Consider the following 22,102-nt stretch of genomic DNA (forward strand, 5'->3'; position numbering starts at 1 on the left):
CGCAGTCGGGTAGAGGAAAGAGCCAAATCACTTCTTCCCTGTGAGAACATTTCATACATCTACATCTCTGTGATCGCATCGAGTCATTATGTAGCAGTTGGCTCTGATACGCTTGCACAGACACAAATTGAGTCCGACAGGACTGATGTCTCCTAGACTTTCCTGTCATTTGAAATGCTGGCATGAGGATGGGAACAGTGGAAGGGGGAGGGGAGCAGAGCTGATTCCTTTAGCATGCTTCCTATGAAGTTTTGAGAATTTAGCATTTGAGAGCTGTGAACTGCTTGAGAAGTTATTTTCCAGATGAGATTGATAACAATAGCAGATTTGGAGCAGCTGGCCAGCTTTTGGTTTCAAGTAGATGTGTTTCAAAGTATAACTTGCTGCTTCATGCCACCCACAAACCTGTTAAAAATAAAAAGGGCTAGCGAGTGGATTGGTAATTACAATGATCCCCCACCCTTTCTTGTAGTTTTATCTTTCCAGCATTCAAACGACACATGCATAGTAATGAAAAAGATAAGATCTTTAAAAAAATTTTTATTCTCAGGCTCAAGCTCAGTTTCAAAAAATACAGACTAGAGTATCAGTATTACAATACTTTTTCAAGTACGAGTTATTTTAGTGGATTAGGTTATTTCTGGATATCTCTAGTATTTCCTGTCAAGGATTTTGTACGTGTTTCAAATATTCCAATATACAAGACTTAAAGGTATACTGTTTCATTTGGCAAAGGCATTCTGATTGTCACACTCAGGTTCTCACAATAATAGAGGAAGCAACAGCATCCGATGCACTCGGTCTCTCTCTGTATTCAGAGCCTACTCTGTATGAGATGCTGTGCTAGATTTGCTGACGGTTCCGATAGGAGCAAATATTTATCACTTGAAGGGTCATACTTCAAATTAGTGCTTGGAGCAAATCAGTCATCGCTTCCCTTCTTTTCAGTTCCCACCCAGACCACCATTGCTCTGTGGTCTGAGTTGCTTTTCACCAGGGACTCTTGCTCCGGCCTAATGGTGCCGCACTTATGTGTCTGTTCATCTCAAAGGCAATTTTCTTATTCTTCTGCTCTGAAACACTAAGTAGCTTTATTCGTGGTGTGCTGAGTAAAGGCTGCTTGACTTAGATCGGCATTCAGGGCTCACTATGATGTTTTCGTTTCTTCCTGAACCATTTTCTTTTGCCTCATTTTCTTCTGGTTTCCTAATGAATTCATCACTGCAACCCAATGGTCTCAATGTGGTACCTGCACCAGCTGCATCAGCATCACTCAGGAGCTTGTTATGCATGTAAATTCTTGGACCCCTTCACAGCCCTAGTGAACCACAAACTGGGAAGTGGTGCCCAACTATCTCTTCCCAGCCCCCACCCTCAGCTATCTGTTCTAACAAGCTTTCTAGGTGATTTTGATGCATAAATTTGGGAAGCCCTATTTCAGCCAAACCTGGAGACTCATCTTTTCCAAAGTTCCTTTCCCACTGCCCTGCCTTTGTATGGAATTTCTGGAATGCTTTTCCCTCTTGGTTAAATCCTGCCTCTACTCCCAGGCTCCCTTTGAGATACCGCTTTATCTATGATACCACTCCTGATCCTATCTTTTATGGCATTATTTGGTCTTCCCTTCCTGGCACTCATCACTTAGGAACTTATATTAGTCATCTGATGTATCTGTTTCATTTTCCCTAGTAAACTGAAAGTTTAGTTTCCCTCTACTCATAGAGGATAGAGTCTAACTCATTTTTGTACTTCATGGCACCTTATAGTAAGTGCATTTGTACGCACGCAGTAGGCTCTCTAAAAATAGTTTGTGGCTTATCGATTTTACATAGAAGATTGAGAAAACTAAGCTACTACCCAGGAGACATATAAAAATCCTGTTCAATCAAATAGGCTCGGGCTAACTATTGTTTTGACTTATTGAAGCCAAACTAGACTTGAACATTGATGTGCCTTCAGGGAAGAAGCCAAATGTGCTAGTGTAAAAAATTCTAACCTCTCCTATTTAGCTGGAGAAGTTGAATTAGCCCTGTCACTTCACCTCGTGCCAAGAAAGCAGCTTCTATTATTCTGTCAATAATAGACTTTTATCCAGCACGGTGGAGCTTCTCTTAAATCTTCCCCATAGCACGGCTGTGCTCTCTCCCACTGATGTATTCACATAGTGTTTCATAAGAAGTGACAGTTCCTTCTCACACAGCACTGCCCAAAAGGTGGCAAGAGCGGAGCGTGGAATTCAAGGTGGTTGGCTTTAGCATAGGCTGACGACTGGAACGAGATGTGCGAGGGCTGCCCCATTTTGCAAACCAAGGCACTGGGACGCCTGGGTGGCTCAGCGGCAGAGCATCTGCCTTTGGCCCAGGGCGTGATCCTGGAGACCCGGGATCGAGTCCCGCATCTGGTGGGCTCCGTGCATGGAGCCTGCTTCTCCCTCTGCCTGTGTCTCTACCTCTCTCTGTGTTTTTCATGAATAAATAAATAAAACCTTAAAAACAAACAAACAAACAAACAAAAAACCCCAAGGTACTGCCCTTCTACAAAAGCATCCCGGTTACAGTTTCTGGTGTCTTTACAAGGGATTGCGTCTCTTGCGGTGGTTGTGATGGAACAGGGGGAAAAGAGGAGGAGATCTAAGCGTCTCTGTGTTTTCTCTCCTTTTTCTCTCCCTCTGCCCTTCCAGGCTCTGAAAGTGTTCCAGCTGGGGTTTCAGACCGGACCGACTGGCTGCAGCTCCCGAGGCGGTGCCCGCAAGGTGCCAGCGCGCGCTGCTGCCCCGCGGCAGGATGGTGCCCGCAGGCCGGCCGCTGCTGCTGCTCGTCGCCCTCCTCCTCCGCGCCCAGGCCGAGAGTAAGCCGCCCTCCCTCCCCGCGGGGCTGGGACCCTGACGAGTGGCTTTGTTTGCAGCTGACCCCGGGCTCCACGCCTCTGAATGCATTCATTGCCTTTGGAAGTAAATCCCGAGACACTGTGGGATCCTCCTTGGCTACCAGCCAGCCTTTGAAAGGGATTATTGACGTGACTTCCTTACCATTTCCTCTCTCTTAATGCCCCTTTTCTCGTGCATCTAACTGCTCCTACTGTTTTGCACCCCCCTTTTTTTGATAGTCTTACCAGCCCCGTGCCAAAGATACCATGAGACCAATGATAAAACAACTCAAACCGGTTAACCAGTTGATGGTGCCAATAAGTAAAGACTGTTCAGACCCATTAGACTTTTATTTAGTTTTGTGGATATTTCTCTGTTTAGAAAAATGCACAGTGTCACATTGAGCCCAATTAAACTTCCAAGCCCCTTGTAGCTGTCATAGCAGCTGTTCTAATGTACTGTTTCCGACAGCTGTCGTCGAGTACAGTATTCAAACAAATCAAGCAGAACTGACAACTTTGTGGCTGGGTGAAGGGTATAGAAGTGTGACGAGATTTCTGTGGAGTGCAGACACCAAAGTTTGGTTTATTGGATTCAATTTATGAAACTGAGATTGTGGTCAATTAGCTTGCCAATTAATGAGAAGATCATATCTTCTTCGTAATTAGGAAGTCATTAGGTCTACCTTGTTTACATATGTTTCTTTTCCCATCTGGCCTGTGGCCTTTTGGAAGAGATAGTCCTGGAAAAAACATGTGTCTCTGGTGTGGGCTCACCGACGTGTCTGGTTTCTCCAGACTGGTACAGCTCATGAGTGAGTTGGCCATTCTCTTTGGGAGTCCCCTGGTACTATGAAAATGTGTAACATCTGCAGTCATTAACTTTTCCTCTGCTGACTGTTTCAGTGAGATTAAATTTGACTCATGTTGAGGATGTTTCGAAGACAAGGATCCTGTGTCATGTTGGCCCCTACCTATTAATTGAATTTTGACAAAAATTTCTTCCATAGCAGCCAATTTCTTTCTTTAAAAAGGGGCTCTGTTTTCTAAAGAGAGTTTTCCAGGACTGAAAGGAATCACGTTAATAACAGGATACATATGGAACACGCATGTTTTAAGCACATTCTCTGGTTAATAATGTATATAGTCTCCTAATTAGCACTTGAGAGTATTGGTTTAAGGTGACGCCAAGGAATGTCTAGGACAATGCCAGCAAATAATTAACCTGGAAAAGATTCAAATGAAAGATGCTTTTGTTATTTTAAAGCCATTTATGTCAAAATCTATTTTAAAGTTTTAATCTAAATTTAGTTTATTAAAGAAATCAGGCATATGGTTTTATTTTTCTGTTTTGGCTAGAACGAAAAAGTAAAAAGTATGTTGTTTTACAATTGTTGGTTTTTGGCAAAAGCATATCAGCACCCTGGGAATCCACTTTAATTTCAGATCACAGTTTTAGAGATCTCCTTAAAGTTACTAGATATAATTATCATATATCCACAAAGTTATCCTTCTGGATAGGTACAAATGTCGTTCTACTTTTGTTTAAATCTCTGGCGGAATGTGGCAGACTGATGTCAAGTACTCTTAAAATTGTTTTAAAACAGTCTACACTACAGATGACCGTCACCTACTCCCCTCTGGCCTATGCCTCCCTTCTCCCTCCACCTGCCCCCTTCACCACACTTCCTCTAAAGCAACCTTACAAAAACGGAAAACAAAGGCCACATTAACAACTTTTAGTTAAATTAAGATGTTTACCAGGCTATATATTTGTATGACATCAGCTTTCAACCTCAAGATGTAACCTGAAAAACAGTCTATACTGTCTTGCTCTTCCCTTTGCAACTACAGAAGGGGGCAGACTTTGCCAGGTTAATTTGTTTAGTTTTGCCTTTGTCTACTTAGCCTTGGTTTAGTATGTTTTCCCTTCAGCAGATCCATTTGGCACTGTTGAATAGGATGTATAGCCCGAGAGTTTCTGATGGAAGAGGAGAAATTGGCCATATTTCTTGAGGTGCCATATTTTGAAATAAGAAAGAACATCCCATATCAGTCTGTTGGAGGATATTCATGACACATGAAAACACGTGGTAGAGTTGGAGATAGGATTTTAGTAACTTAAGGATGTTCAAAGAATAATTGGTAAAAAAGGATCTAAATTATCACCTATCAAATTGTGCCACTATCTTTTCATAAAACACTGAAAAAGCCCAGACATCATAAGTAACACTGAAGAAGAATTAAACTTTTCATCATCATATAAATATAGTATTTCTGAAGCTTTCACTACAGGGGTCACTGGTTTGTTACCCTCTGTTTTGATTAGCACATTTAGCCATATTCTTCCTTTTACATAATTGTGTTTTGCATGTATACAAGGTATCAGGAGTTCTATTACAAGATTTAATGATAATTTGTCAGAGCCATTTGAGAACTATGAAATAATTTTTAAAAAATCGTCTTCCCATTTGAGAAAGAAGATGGTGTGGGGGTGGGGAATGCAAAGAAGCCACTCTAGCTTACCACGCTGATTTAATGTGTTCTGCTCACTGCCTTTTGAAATGATTAACTCCAAAGAGCCAAGGAGTCAGGATTATCATCTGCCATGTGGAAGTCATAGTAAAGTGCTAGGTGTGATGTTGCATTAAGTAGGAGAGCTCTTATGAGCCTTGGTTCAAACCCAGGTTGAAAAATTGTGATAATATCCCTTTAGCAGAAAATTATAGTCTTTGCCAGTGCCAATTTAAAATGGCCCACAGATCCCCACTATTATTTGAAAAGGCTAGATGTATGCATGGATCTTATTTCTTTTCATCCCTGTCTCTTGAGTGCTTGAAATCATTTGGCTTGTTGTTTCTTGAATGTGTGTACACATGGTAGAGCTGTGGTCTCAGTATAACTTCTGTTCAAGCATAAACAGTAGTACTTCTTCATGTCAAGCCAACCAGCTTTCTGGTTTAGGCAGTGGCCCGATTGGGGTTCATTCTGGTTTAGGCAGTGGTGCGACTGAGGTCAAAATCTGGTTTAAGCAGTGGTCTGATTGAGGTCAATTCTGTGATAACATGCATGCACATTAAAAGTAAATTTATATTAGTGACTTCCTGGGGTATTTTTCTTTTGGGTGAATTTTCACAAGAATTTCTGGTAGTTTTATTTCATGTGTAGCTTTAGTTTTTCTTTACTAGTCTTTGTTTGTTTGTTTGTTTGTTTGTTTACCTGGTTGTGGGCTACAGACCTGCTTTTAGCACCTTCTTTCATCAAACTCGTTTCACTCTAATGAAATCACTGACTGCTTACTGTTACATTCTAGACTCGAGTTTACACTTTGACAATGGTAATTTGACCTGAATGCTTATTGGATCTTCATTAGAAACTCAAATTTTGATAGTTTAATTCCTTGAATGGCTTAGTTTATCCATTTTTGCATTTTTCCATCTCAGATGATAACAGCTCCCTCACTTTCCATCCCTATTGTAAGGAAGCTTCCTGTAGTCCCTATCTACTCACTATATTCCTGTCCTACATGAAAGCAATTAGTTTTTAGTTTTTCTTCCTTTTGGTATTCTATTATTATACCTGGTGAAATTCCTTTATTTCTTTGGCATTAGAGAATAGGCTGACACCTATGCTGTATGGTAACCACTCTTACCTTATATATTTCCCATTAGGCAGTATGGGATAATGGTTAAGAAAAAACCCAGACATCATAAATAGCACTGAAAATTTTTGTATTTTGCATTTATACAAGGTGTCAGGAGTTCTGTTTCAAAATTTAATAATAGCTTGTCAGAGCCTAAGACTATATATATACATGTGTGTATGTGTATATATATATATATATATATACATACACATATTCATATATATATGAATATATACACACATATATACACACACATTTATATATCAAAAACCATTTAAATGACCCTTTAAAAGATAAATTGCTTGAGGGATGAAAATGTTCTGAAATTAGATTGGAGCGATGGTACTAATTGAGTAAAAACATACGAAATGCCATTGGATTGTACACTTTAAGTCAGTGATCTATATGTTGTGTAGATTATATTTCAATAAAACTACGTAAAGCAGGAAAAATAAACTGCTGCTTAACCCAGCAGTTTGGTTGGATTCCCTTGGGTGTTTGCAACCTGAAAGGCAGGTGTGCTGGTTTCTTCAGGCCGGTTCTGATCGACATGCTCCCTGAGAAGGGCAGGAAGAAATCTAGTTCATTTACCAAGCTCATCTGTGTCTTCCTTGTATTTCTTTTCTCTAAATTTACAGATGTGTGGCAAAATAAAAACCTTGCCTTTCCCTCCTCCTCCCCCACTTCTCAATTTAAAGTAGCTAAAGTAGCAACATCCAGCTGTCTGCAACAAGGAAAATATTCCAGCTATTTTACTACTGATCCTTAAGCCCCATTGTGGAGTATCTGTGGCTTTCTGAATTAATTGCTCTCAGCAGAGCTGCACCTACCTAGTAAGGTTCAGAATATGTCACAAAATCAACCACTGTGTACACGTAAAAGCATTTTATTGATTCTAGAGGGACTTGATTTTTAAAAATAATCCTAAGTATGACATGTTTCTTAACTCTGATCTCTATTTGTGATGAGGCCCGTAGCTCAAAGGATGCAACAGTATCTGAAATATTGGTGAATTACTTCTTGTTATTGCTAATAGCCTGGTGGTAGTTGATTAATCCATTCTATGATTTCCTCTTTTTTTTTTCTTTTCTAGTCTCTTAATTTCTTTAATTTTCCTCATTTATTATTTCAAATATCCTTGATTTTTTTGGGAGCCCCACTCGCTCTGCTGCCCATTTTGCTCTGCTTCACTTAATTTTAGAAAAGCCCCGACCAGCGTCCATTGTGAAATTAAGAATCAAAGACAAAAGCACTGGTGATTGGATGGAAACCATTTCTCTGACCTATAGTTCTGTCTTTTCTCTTTTCCTCAGTTTGCTTTAGCTTTGTTTATTTATTCACCAAAGTCTTATGTGTATGCATGTGCACAGAGGGCTTTGTACAAAATGGGGGAGATATAAAAATTTAAGAATTTGGTTTCATATCAGTTTGTGATCTACCTTCAGAATTCATAGCTCACTTTTTAGAATTTTCTAGAGCAATATTTTCAGAATTTATCTCCAGGTGAGAAATAGTATAAGACCATGGTCTGAGGAGCTGAGGTACATGTTCAGGTCCTGCCTCTGCTACATAATTATTCTGACCATGAGCAGGCTACAAATATCTGTGTGCCCCTTGTCTGTAAAATGAAGCTTGAGAACGGCACACTTGATGTGGTTATCATAAGGATTAAGTAAAGAACTGCATGCAAAGCATCTTGAATCATAGGATTAAATATTCACTAAATGTTGGTTGCTATTATACTTTTTCCTCATTAGCATGCATCATTTCCAAGTTAGAAGCATCTATGTTTAGATCTCTGTTGACATTTATTATCCCATTAACTTCATAATTTGAGCAGTATCTTTTAAATATGTAAATATGTATCTTTATATATATTAATGCTTCCAAAGGACATTGACTCATTGGCTCATTCATGTATTTAATAGCCTTTTTAATAAATGTTTATTGGACACATTTCTTGTGCCAAGTATTGACTTAACTACTGGAGATACAATAGTGAGATAATGATTCCTGCCCCAACGGGCTTATACTCTAGAGGGATAGACAAATATTCAACATTAATCCCAAAAGTTTATACTTTATGAATGTATTAAATGTTATGAGGGAAGAAAATAGGGAGCTTAGTGCCTTGTCTGTTCAGAAGAGTAGTAGAAATCTTTCCTGAAGGAGTGACATTGTTTTTAAATTTTGAAATAATTTTAGACTTAAAAGAAGCTGATAAATTGTACAGGAATTTCCCATGTATCCTTCACCCAGTTGTTCCCAAAGTAATATGTTATATAATGACAGTTATATCAGGAAATCAACACTGGCAGGATACTATTAACTAAAGTACAGAGTTGGCTTGTTTTATATTGGCTTATTTTTTAAAGATATATAGTTCTGTTAAATTTGAGCACATGCATAGCTCTGAGGAAATGATTTTTGAGTTCGTATCTGATGGGTGAATAGAAGCTAAGTAAACAATATCTGAAAGAGCTATTATGGTCCAAGAAAGAACGTGCTCGTGAGCCCCGAGACGGGGATAACCTAGTGTATTCTGGCACTGAAAGGATGGATGTGCCTGGATCCCAGACGGTGAGGAGAGAGAATTCAAATAAGGCTGGACAATAGGCAGAGACTGTCTAATGCAAGGCCTCATAGAACTTGTTCAAGATCTTGGTTTTTATTCTAAGAACAGCTGGGGGAGTGACAGGAAGAGATTTGCATTTAAAAAACATCCCTGTGGCTGCTGGGTGGCGAGATGCTTGGAGCTAGGCCAGCGAGAATGGCTCTGAGATCTGTTGGGAGGCTGGTTAAGAAGCTATGGAAATGATGGGGTACCAGGGACAGCGTGGTGGAGGTTAGGGAGGCAGGACAGCCTTGGCACTGAAAAAGTATTTTAGTTGACTGTTGTGAAGATATCTTTCTCTACAACTTGAACCATGAACAGATGATTATAATTTAGAGTGAAAGAGAAAACTAGGCTAGTAATGGATAAGTAATCTTTATTTTTATTTATTTATTTATTTATTTTAATTTTTATTTATTTATGGTAGTCACACACAGAGAGAGAGAGAGAGGCAGAGACACAGGCAGAGGGAGAAGCAGGCTCCATGCACCGGGAGCCCGACGTGGGATTTGATCCCGGGTCTCCAGGATCACACCCTGGGCCAAAGGCAGGCACCAAACCGCTGCGCCACCCAGGAATCCCGTAATCCTTATTTTTAATATGGTGTGATGTATGTTTCCCAAAAATATATCACTGCTCACTTTATAATTTCCCTTTTTGATTGTATTTCAGGTAATTTTATTTAAACTTATCTTTATGTTAATATCTGTGAAAAAAAAAGTAGAACCAGACTCAGTTTAAAATTGTGAATGAGGTTCAATAACTTATTACAAAAATATTTCAAGTTAGTTTTGTTCTGTGGCAGAAGTTTTAAATTCAGTCTGCAGTTTGTGATGGGTTTTACAAAATCACAGCATAGTGTTATGACAATCATTTTATAGTGCAGTTATTAAATGTGACATTAAAATATACTAAGTACTTATATCCTCATTCTAAAAAACACACAAGATTTCACCTTTGAGCTAAAAGTACAGAATGTATGACAAACCTATTAAATTAAATACAGCCCGGCACTTTTCTTTCGTGGTTGCTTATTGTCAATTTTATTTATTTTCCCCTCATTCCTTATAAAGGGATTGTTGCTTATCCCCAAAAAAGTCATTTATAGCTAAGCTATCGTGGCTTCAGGTTGTTACAAAGAAAACGCCTCTAATATCTATATTTATCCTTCAAAGTAGATCTCAATCACAACACTTCATCTAGAATACCTCATTGAGTAAATGCCCACTATGGGGTGGGGGCAGCAAGACAAGGTTATGGACAAAAATGAATGAACGGTATGACTTTGGATGCTTCAAAGATAATAAAGCAAGGTGATGTGCATGACAGTAAGTGGGGGTGAGGGAGCAGGCAGGGTGTGCCCTTTCCTATCAAGGAAGGTGTTGCTGAGGTGAGTGATAGGAAGGGATCAGCCAGGAAAAAGTGGCATGCAGGGCATCCAGACAAAAAGAGCAGTGATTTGCAGAGGAGCCAGTGTGTTTCAAAGGACAAAATAAGGTCCAGAAGACTAAACATAGCCAGTGGGAAGAGACAGGTAGGAGAGGCAGGAGAGCTAGACTCTGTAGGCCTGTGGGCCTTGTAATGAGCTTGGATTGCTAGGCAGAGAGGTAGGGAAATAAATATATTCTTGGAATATCTACATGTGAGACCTGAGCTGGGTACTATGATCCCTTACCAGAACAAAATAAATATATTTTTTGCAAATAATGCATTGCAGGGTTGGTACAATTTCTTGGTCAAGTTATAAATCCTTGTCTAAATGGCGTAACTGAAATTTCCTTTGTACCAGCCAGTATAGATTTTGAACACTAAAGCTTTCAGCTAACAAAAGCACAAATGTCTGCTTTTGGCTCTTTATCCCCGGCCAGTTTTGCTTTTCTTTTAAAGCAGATGGTAGTTTTACATTGGGAAGCATGTAATTAAGTCTGCATGTCCCTTCATCGATATCCATAGCTGGAGAGGACTAAGGAGGGCACGTATGAAAAGCAGATCTGTAATTGGAGGGTGATCGTCAACATTGACTTGCAGGGAAGAAGGGAACTTTAATAGGTCTTTTCTCTGCATGCTTCCATTTAGTCAGGGTGATAGCAATCAACTCCTAAGTGATTCTTAGCTTGTATTTCCTCTACAGATGAAAGCATTTAAATAAAAGTTTTCCTGGTTAACCTCTTCCATTGGGGAAAAAAAAAAAGAAAAAGATCTTTATTGCTCATGTGATTTAACATATTTCGACTTAGTTTTAAGTACAGCAGGGATATAAGGTAATAAATATAATAAGGATTATTAAACCATAACTTCAGTGTATTTACTGTAAAATATAGCACATGTTGTAAACAATGAGATTTGCCTTAAATTTTAGCCCTTCTGCTTGCCTGGAGCAGTTTTCTTAATTCTCCTGACCCTCTGGGAATGCTAAAGTGCATTACCTGCTACAGGCGGATATTCAGGAAAGGTCTGTTTTCATCCTGTTGTAGATATTGTGATGCCTGAGGTCTGCAGAAATCAGCTATTTAGGCTTTTCACTTCTTGTGATGACTTTCAAGTCAAGGGATTAAGCTCAGATACTTTAAAGCAGCAACAAACAAAACACACAAATAGATAAAAACACCCACATCATAGATTTGTATGTTACCTGTGTGCTGGACTCTTAAGTGAAGTCTCCCCACTCAGTGTTTCTGCCATCAGTTTGCTGCTGGCACTATTGAAATTTAGGGCTAAGTAATCCTTTACTGTTGGGGACTGCCCTGAGTATTGTAGGATGTGTAGCCACATCCCTGGCTTCTACCCTTAGCACCCCAGTCTTCATATGTGACAACCAAAATGTCTTTGGATGTTGCTCAATGTGTCCTGGGAGGCAAAATCACCTGTGGTCTAGAACCACTAGTAGCAAGCACATCAGCTCTGGAACAGAATGTGGGGCACGGGTTAAGAGAGGTAAATACTCCTCTTCTAACTTCTGTGGGGTTTGGAAAGAGGAAATTTTGTCAGACGTATGACAGACCTTTCACATGTTCTCGAAGTCAGCTATGCCAACTGGGAAAGATACAGTTCTGTTTTGTATCTGTTAATAACCAAAGTCAGATTGTCTGATCTCTTCATGTCTCAGTTTTGTGGTCTAGAACATCAGATGGTAACGGTACGGTTGCTGTGAGGAGTGAATACTAAGCAATGTAAGGTGACTACAACTATGCCTTTAAACATAGTAGGCACTCAATAAATGCCAGCCAGTGTTGTTGTATTAACTATGCATTTTATACTATATGAATTTATTTCTGTTCTATTATTTTTATTTTAGCAATAAAAAGGAGTTTTATCTTCTAGCAATGATTGTGATAATACCTTTCCCCTGCATAATTACTTAAACACTTTTGGGGTGCCTGGGTGGGCTCACTCTCTTAAGCATCTGCCTTCCACTCAGGTCATTATCCCAGGGTTCTAGGATCTAGTCCTGCATCAGGCTCCCTGCTCATTGGGGGGCCTGCTTCTCCCTCTGTCCTGTGCTTGTGCTGTCTCTCGTTCTCTCTCTTTCTCTCAAATAAATAATTAAATCTTTTTTAAAAATCTTAAAAAATAAACACTTTTTATCTTTAGTCTAATTTGTTCTTGGAGTAGGCAATCAGTATACCTTTTATTATAAACATTTCTCAGAGAAAAGAAACCAAAGGTCAGAACAGGTGACCTACCTGGAGCAAAAAAGTGAATAGGTGATGGTGAAGGGCCTAGAACTCTGCCCTCTTGACTCCTTGTCTGGGCAAGGAGGCAGGTCAGTTCAAAGAGGGCAGGTTCAAGAATTCCAAATGCACGGCAGTCTGAGCCATGTGCAGAGGGCCCAAGTGATGCCACCAGAACAGCAGGCCCCGGAGCCCAGCTCTGCTGTGGGTGTCCAGAAACCTTGCTGATCATCCGAGTGAGGATTCACAGTCATGGAGGAAAGATTAGATCATATCCACAGTTTATGCACTACATGAGAATTGGAGAAGCATCAAATGGCTTTTAGAAAAGCTCCTGTGCCATTTCAATTTAACAAAGGAGAAAATACTATCAGTTTGGAAAATGTTGCATTCTGTGCAGCCAGTGTTTTATTATAAAATGATTTTTATTTTTCTTTAGACTTCCTTGCTATTCTTATCTGTCCATTTGATTCTAAATTGTCAGTGGTAAGGTCTGCCTTCAAGATTTTATCACTGTAATCATGATGTCATCATCATCGTAGAGTGTGATAGACTGGGAATCAGGGCCAAGGAATTTCACAGCTCCTTTCAAGGTGTAGTCAGATTCCTCACCCCTGGAATGTGAGTTGGTACTTTGATGCGCTTTAACCAATAGAATGTTGCAAAATTGATGCAACTCCAGTACTGGATCTAACCCTCAGGATCTGGGTGCTTCTACTTCCTCTCTGTAGCACCTTGAGTCATTATCGAATGATCTCCAGTTACCCTGCAGTCGCGACCCCACCCAGAGAGAGAAATGCCTAGACTATGCCCACATTGTAGCCCTCCCAGGTGAAGAGCCAGCTACGTGAGTGAAGCCATCTTCTCTCTCCAACCAGAGTCCAGCCTCATCCTGGTGACTGCAAACCATGTGAATGATGTCAGGTGAGAGGAGGAGGAGGCCCACCCAGCTGACGGCTGCATTGGCAGAACCTTGTGCAAAGAAATCTTTGTGTTAAAGCAAGTTTTGAGGTGGTTTAAAACACTCCAATAAATGACTGAAATACATGGTGATTATTGTCATCAAAATGAAGCACCAGTCAGCTTGGGGAGCAACCTTGGACCTGTGGTTGCTTTATTGCTTGACTGAGGTTCTGGGTAACAAGCACCTAAAGGTGGTCCTTTTATAGGTAGATGAACAGCTCGGTGTACATCAGTTGAAACCCTACCTAGTGCTACAACTCTGAAACCCTTACACGTTTTGCATGTTTGTTTTTTTTTTTAAGATTTACAGAGAAAACACATGTGAGTGGAGGAGGGGCGAAGGGGGAGGGGGAGGGGAGTGAGAGACAGGGAGAGGGTTGAGAGAGAGAGAGAGAGAGAGAGAGAGAGAGAGAGTCTCAAGCAGACCCTCTGTTGAGCATAGAGCCCAATGTAGGACTGGATCCCACGACCCTGAGATCATGACCTGAGGTGAAATCAAGAGTTGGACACTTAGCCTACTGAGCCCCACAGGCGCCCCAGCACATTTTGCATGCTTTCTGACCGGAGGTTGGCATGTGTTTTCTGTATCTTTGGGGGCTATATAGTCTGTTACAATATTCAACTCTGCCGTTACAGGAAGAAAACAACCACAGGCAATATATAAATGCGAGTAGGGTGCTTTAGTAGAAGTTTACTTAAAAACACGAGCTGTGAGTCAGATTTGGTCTGAATTCATGGCTTGACAACCCTGCTTTTGACCTTACATTGACATTCTCACCAGGAAGTGGGAAAAGGGAGACTAGGCCACAGTGGAGGACCTTGTTTTAACCTGGTGAGATTGGGGAAGGAAAGGAGATGTGTTTGATTAGCCTCTTTTAGCACTTTGCTTTGTTAGTAATGTTTATTGGGAGCAGATTAATTAGAATAAATAAGTTCAAGGAGCATATCTCTTGATAAACAGAGATGTTTAATAGTGCTTAACCTTTAGAATTTATGCGGCAAAAGCTTTGCATGTTACTGCACTTTATGTCTTTTGGGGGTGCTTCAGGTACTCGGCTGCTAGTGCCACTTCAAATTGCAAACTCCTGAAAAATGAATAATTTATCAGCTGTGGGATAGTTCTCATTGCACTGTGAGCCTGACATTTGGAGCTATGAACGCCTTAAATAGAGAGAAAAAAGTTCTGGAAAGCGTTCCATTTGATGGGAATGTTGTAACGGCTCTGTAAAGAAACAGGTTTGTAATCATGTGTATTGAAGCCTGATATTGGTTTCATAGAGACAAGCAAAAACAGAAACGTCATGGTGAATTTGGTCACATCATAGGTGCTTCTGGTAGAGATGTCCCATGTACCATCTCAGTGCTTATAAATCAAAAGCAAAATAAAACTAACAAGAAAGTGCCATTGATCCAGCAGCAATGTTCAGAACTAACACTTACGATGCAGTATGTCAGCACATTGCAAAGCCTTCATGGGGTGCAGTGAGGGGACAGTTTGCAATTGATTGCAACTGGAATTCTTGACTCGCAGGGGAGACTATGAGGAACCAACTGTTGCCAGTTGGTGTTGGCAATTAGGAGAAGGCACACGTTTCCGAAAATGTATGAAAGCATAACTCTATTCTTCTAAGGACAGAAGCTGTATAGAGTTGTATGCAGAAGTAGGACTAATTATATTAAACAAAAATCTTGGCTGAATATGAAGGAAGCTGACTAATGATTAAGTCTGTTCGACTATGGAGTGAAATCTCACGGGAAAGAAAGAGAGCCCCACTGCGTGAATCATTTGAAGTAAGCGGCAGAAACCATTGTGGAGAACTGCTGTTTCTGAAATAATCAGAACTACATCAGCAGAGCGATATAAAAAGATCATTTAGCAATTGCAAAACACATAATTCTTTTTGCATTTTAATTGTTCTGGTTTGGAGTGAGAGATGGAAACAGGAAGGGTATTATGATAATTATAATAAAACAATTGCCTGTATTCTGGGATCTATTTTCCCTGGAGAGTTTGCAGTATAATAAATTGATCTGATGCCACTATTGGGCAGAGAATAGATTGGCTTCCTTCCCTTTGGGGCATTTACTCAGACCACTAGACTCTTGTCTGTAGCCTAAGAAAAGCTTTCACAATTGCTCGTGTTCACCAGCGTTCTGTTAAGCTCAAGAAGTGCTTTGGATCTGCCTAGTTTTGCTACTGTTCTCCCCTCTTCCTCTCCGACTGCACATCTGAGCCATTCCAGATCTTACCTACTCTTCCAGTGCCATCTTGGCTGCTGTCTTCCTCCACCCTTATTTGGTGCCCACTGTGTCCCAACACCTGGAGAAAACAAGAGGGCAGAGCTAAGTCAGTGCCCTGAGGATTGCGGGGGAGGTAATGAGATAATGACACAGCAGGGCAGTGCGTGCACTGGTCGATGTGTGCCCATGCTGTTGCCACCAGCAGGTCGCTGCTGGAATTTGAAGGCAGTATTAATGGGTATGGTGGAGACAGAAAACATGCCAGGAAGCATTAAGATAGGGTTCAGGAGCTTGCACCTTGCCTGGTAGAGCAGTGGCTCTCAACCTGATAACTCTTGGCAATCACTTGGGGCTGAAACTATAGCAATCTAGGGCACACGCTGACCGATTAAATAAAAATATATGAAAGTAAGGACCAAGGGTGGGAAATCAGTTAAATATCCCTCAGTTCATTCTCAAGCAAAGTCCAGCATTACCAACCAATAAGGGAAGCCAGAGAAATTTTTTAACCTGGGAAGCTGATGTGGACCAGTTTGCATCTTAGTAGATCACTGACAATTGGGGATGGGCTTGAGGGTGAGAGGCCAGTTAAGATATTGCTGAAAAATCAAACACAATTAGGTTCACAAATATGTGATCTGAACTGTGGTTGCAGCTATAGGATAAGGAGGTGCCAGATACACAATTTATTCAAGACGATTAAAAACTTGCAGGATTTTGTGATGGTTTGAACTTGGAAAGTACTGGATAAGTCACAGAGGGAACAGCTTAGAGAGAAGCGGCCAGAGTCATGCACACTATTTTATGTATTTCTCTTCCACTCCTTCCTTCTTCTGCCAATACACCTAATGCGCTTTATTATGGTTTCTCTGTCTCTCCTGACAGTTATCATAGTTGCCATATATTACTTTTAGTAGCTGTCTAAAATCCCCATTTCCCATGCATAGGGTAAGTGTATTTCCTCATTTAAATACTGCCTCCTTGCCTCTGCCCCAATACTAGGCCATGCATAGAGCCAGGGGCAGCAAATTCAGGGTGCACGGTGACTAGTCACATAAAATTCATTATTGAAGCAGGCCAGTCCAACTCTTTGGGAACTTTGTGCTGGATCTCACTAGGGAAGCAAGCACCCAGCCTATTCTTGTGATTTGGGAAGCCATCCCCAGGGTTTTCTGATTTTCTTAGAGAAGCTTGAAATCCAGACTTATGTGTGAAACATCCCTAATTTTTGCATATTGGCTTGAATTAAAAAATTGTTAAGCAACAATAATAGTGAGGCCAAAGGAAAAACATATTTGGGATGGACCTGGTCTGGAACCACAGGTTTTTTTACTCTCTGTGTAGGGTCTCAGTAGAAATTTATAGAATTGAAATGAATAAAATTTCCCAGTACCAGCAGTTTCCAGACCTTTCTGTGGTTTAACAATAGCAGAGAATTTCACAAAGCACCAGCAGCAAACATTTGGGCTGATTCTGTTTGTGGAAAGTGAATTAGAGAATGGATTCCATTACCTGGTATCTCACACTAAAATATAAAGCAGAAGGACACATTTAAAGTCCTTTACCTGCCATTATATAGATACTTCCAGTGAATGTGAATTTGGGATGATGAATTATTCATTTAATTCCTTTCCTTCCCAGTTTTGTACATTCTAACAATGCCGGGTTTAAGGACCTGAGGCGGCCCCTCATAGCAGAGAGGCTCTGTCCCCTGCTTCTGCTGTAGTCCCACATCCTCCAGAGTCAAGGCTGCTTGGATGCTGGAGCTCCTTTTTCTCTCAGGGGCTGCTCCGGCTACCCAATGTGAAGCCTCAGAATGTTTAAGGCTAAAGAGCAATTGAACAGTTGTTCAGCCAGTGAATTAGCATTTCAAAGGCCAGTGCTCATAAGGGCACTGCCCGAGTGAGCAGCTGGGTGGAAACGGAGTCCTTGCACTCATACTGTCAGGTTTGAGTAATACGATATTTCTATGAAAATGACTTTCTAATTACATGAAGACTAAAGATTTGGTGCTAAAACTTTGTGGCTTATCTGTTTCGATGGCATTCTCTCTACAACGTAACTTGCACCCTTCAATACTAAACAGATCAAATGAAGCATGATTGTTGCCAAACCATGTGGGTGATACTAATCAGGACTATTGACTTTTATATTTCCCTCTGTGATACTGAGAAACCCTGAGGAGTCGCTGTGGTATAGAGTTGGTGGAACGGCTGCATTCTCTGGGGCAGTGCATGCTCTGTCCTCCCTTTAGTCAGAAGGGATGTGGTGTGTTGGCAAGAATGTTGTCTTCCAAGTAAAAAGATCTGCGTTCAAATTCTGTCTTTGCTAGTTATCAGATGGGTGGAGTTGGGTGAGTTTATTAACCCCTCTGAGCATATATATATATATATATATATATATATATATATATATAGAATATATATATTTGGTAAATATGTTTTCTGCACTGAATCCCTACCAGCATTTTGCTGGTTGCTGGGAATGGGATAGTGAAGAGGATTGAGACAGGTAGGGCCAATGCCCTGCGACAGCCTCCAGTCTAGCTTTGGATTTCTCCTCTGTAAAATGGGCCTAAGAATCGCATCCTGCATGTGTTTCCTAGGGATTCATTGTGATATTGTGTGTGAGGTGCCGAGCAATGGTTATGGGCTTGTGACTGTAGATGTAGCTGCTGGATTTACTTCTTCCTCTTTGCTTAATTGCCAATGTTTTCTAATCTGTTACCTTAAATTTGCACAGAACTGTTTTCTTTGAGAGATATTTCTGCTCACACAGTCTAATTCACAGATGGTGCTCAGGTCCTAGATGTCTGAGTATCCTCCCTTTCTCCTTTATAAATGTTTTGCACACATGGTCCTTAAGCAGTTCATTCCAGAGATTATTCTTGTCTCTAGGCTTTGAGATTCATCAGCCACCAAACAGACCGACAACAACAAAATATTGCATCATAAATATCGCATTCTAGGGGGCTCAAAATTATGAAATAGAATAATAAATATAATACAGTAAACAATACAAATTATAAAGAATAAAGTACATTATGTGCTCAAAGGTAATGAGTGTTATGGGGTAAAATACCAGAGTAGGAGAATCAGAAGCAGGGAGGGGGAAATCCCATGTAATTTCAACTTGAGTGGTCAGAGGAGGCCTCATTGAGGAGGTTACATTTAAGCAGATTTGAAAGAGGTGGCAAACTTAATCACAGTGGGTGGGGGACAAGTATTCCAGGCAGAGAGGATAGCTGGTTCAAAGACAATGGGATGGAAGCTTGCCTGCATGTTCTAGGAATAGCAAGGGAATAAATAGGGCAAGGGGTTTTGAGAGGAACCTGACACAGAGCACCTCTAACAGGCAAATAATTGACCTCATTGGGAGGTCAGGCTCCCTGGAAGCCAATAGTGCCTTGAGATCGTAGGGAAGATTTAGGAGTTTACTAATGACTCTACGGTGGTAGAACCTATAAACAGAAAAAAAAAAAAAAAAAAAACCCAGGTTGCACCAAGGTCCTGAGGCCAGGGAAGCATGACTTGTGTCTAAAGAGGGCAGGATAAAAGGGGATGTAACAACAATAACAACAGCAAGGGCAAGCTACTAGAGGGAGAAGGTGAAGATGCCTATGTTTGGGTGTTAGCAGGGTTACTCCGGTTACGATATGGAAAATCTGTCATTGCTCTTTCTATAAAAATGTTTTTTAAAAATTTAATTTTTCTTTATTTGAGATAGCATGAGCAAAGTAGAGAGCACAAGCCGGGGACAGGGGGCAGAGAGAGAGGGAGAAAGCCCAACCTGGGGCTCAGTCCCAGGATCCTGGGACCATGACCTGAACCAAAGGCAGATACTTAACTGCCTGAACCAACCAGTTGTCCCTCTAACACTGCTCTCGATGGCAGTGATAATTAAGGCACAAAAATCCTCTCCTAAATGGATGAATTTCTATGCATACAAAACAAAATGAATGGAAAAGAAAATAAAACATTATGTAGACTATCTTTTTAGGTTCCTCGGATATACTCCTATTTCCTTGGGCTGTACAAGGAAATAGGGCCAAGCCTTCATTATCATAGCCAATAGTAAATTTCCCAGGATGCTCTGGCCTGCGGCATTCCCAACAATAGATGCAAAGTTTGCCCTGAGTCACTGTGGACCTCACAGGGCAGGCCTCGGGAATTCTCCCCACGGTCCCTCAGGTCATGTGACATTGCTAAAGATTTTAGGTGGACGAGCTGGGGATTCAGTTCAAGAACAAACGAGCCTTCCAATCAGATGTTTGTATGCACCTGGAATTGTGGCATTGGACTACCAGCTATGTAGGAGGAGTTGTGAGGTTTTCTAGCAAGTCTTTCATTTCTCATCATCTCAAATCCTGTTTTAGAAATAAAAAGCACACTACACGTAGGTTTCCAAGAATGCGTTCATTTATTCTGAGATTTTTGACAAACTAAAGAATCAGTGATATTTTTGCAGACTCAAATTTTATGAACATGAAAAGACCTGAAACAGTAGAATAAAGTACACGAGGAGATGAGCACTGGATGTTATACTATAGGTTGGCAAATTGAATTTAAATTAAAAAAAAAAGAAAGTAAATAAAAAAAAAAAGTACACAGATCAACCCCTGATGAGCTAAGTTGATTGTTACCTGCTTAAGCAACAGCCTTTGACATTGGGTACATTTTCAACTCGTTTTGCCGTTGGCTTTGTTAATGTCCATGCTCTGGACCCAGCGGCAATCTCTGTCCACTTCCACAATTTCAAGAGGCCTTTCATTTAAACAACCTTTCATAATTTAAGAATACCCTATATTGTTTATTATTAAATGCAGTCACACAGTTGATAAAGAAGAAATCCAAGTAAATATTACAGAGATTACAAAAGTATAAAACTTTTTCCGGGTAATGACTTTTTTTTTCAGACCAAGAAAATGTTGTTCCCGTGGGCTATGTTTAGCCTTACAGTACCCAGTCAAAACACTATTTTCCAAAATTACTTAGGATAGTTCTTTCCCCCTCTCCTTCTGTCTAGTTATATGATACATTTGTAAGGCAGTTGGATGGATTTGTCACAGTCTGCATTCCCTGGCTTTCCACCCCCCACTTCCTGACTGATTTTTAGAAATTTATATACAGTAAAATCCATTATTTGTGGCATACAGTTGCATGGGTTTTGACAGATGCACAGAGTTACATATCCTCCACTACAATTACATGGCAGTTCCTGCATCCTAGAAATTCCCTCACACTGCCCCAATGTGTAGCCTTTTTATTTGTTTTATTCCAGCTTTTTTTATTTAGCAAAATGCATTTAAGATTCATCCATGTTGTTACATGAATCAATAGATTGTCGCTTGAGTAGTATTGCATTGTATATATACACAGTTTGTTTATCCATTTACCGGTTGAAGGACATCTGGGTTGTTTCAAATATTTAGTGATTATGAACAAAGCTGCTATAAACATTTACGGACTGGGAAAAAAATAAATTTTAATCAGTCTCTGGTGCAGTGGTTCTGGGGACTTTCAAAAATAACAAAAAACACAGATGTCTGGGCCCCACTCCCAACCAATTGAAACAGAATCTCTGTGGATGGGGCCTGGGCTAATGGTTTTTATAAAAGCTCCCCAGGTGGTCCTCTTGTGCAATCTGGGTTGAGAATTAATGCTTAGAGACATGTGATCATTGTATTTTTGGTAAATCAGCTCTCTAGGGTTTTCTTTATTATTTTTACTTGGTGAGGTTTGGTAATTATATTTAGGTAATATAAGATTATGCTTCAAATTAGTTGTTTCTCTTAAGGATTTAATTTCATTTCAAGAGGAGAGTTACTGTATGCTAATTAAACCAAGGCCTTTTCAAAGGTTTAAGTAGTCATGATAGAAATATATTTATAATATGCCAATTATATCCCTCAGGAATATTTTAATAATTATATATTTGATTAAAGGGAGTACTTGTTAGTTGTACAGTGTAATTATATGTTTAAATAAACTAGCACTAGAACTAAATGAGCTTCCTTAATTACCATGACAAGTATTTTATATTGCTGGTGAAATATATTATTATCTTATATATATTGGTAGTGAGTTCTTAGCTGTGTTTTGT

General features: G+C 40.2%; 1 protein-coding gene across 50 annotated transcripts in view; it reads left to right on the top strand.

Moving 5' to 3' along the window:
* Positions 1-22,102, top strand: part of PTPRD (protein tyrosine phosphatase receptor type D) — a 2,173,792-nt gene that overhangs the window by 1,772,175 nt on the left and 379,515 nt on the right. For all 50 annotated transcript variants that reach the window (XM_072728319.1, XM_072728317.1, XM_072728336.1 and 47 more), the window contains one exon: positions 2,681-2,847. In XM_072728319.1, coding sequence (XP_072584420.1) covers positions 2,784-2,847 — 64 coding nt within the window. In that variant the 5' untranslated portion in view covers positions 2,681-2,783. The remainder of the gene's footprint in view (positions 1-2,680; positions 2,848-22,102) is intronic.

Source organism: Vulpes vulpes, chromosome 12 (genome assembly GCF_048418805.1).
Source record: "Vulpes vulpes isolate BD-2025 chromosome 12, VulVul3, whole genome shotgun sequence".
NCBI lineage: Eukaryota > Metazoa > Chordata > Mammalia > Carnivora > Canidae > Vulpes > Vulpes vulpes.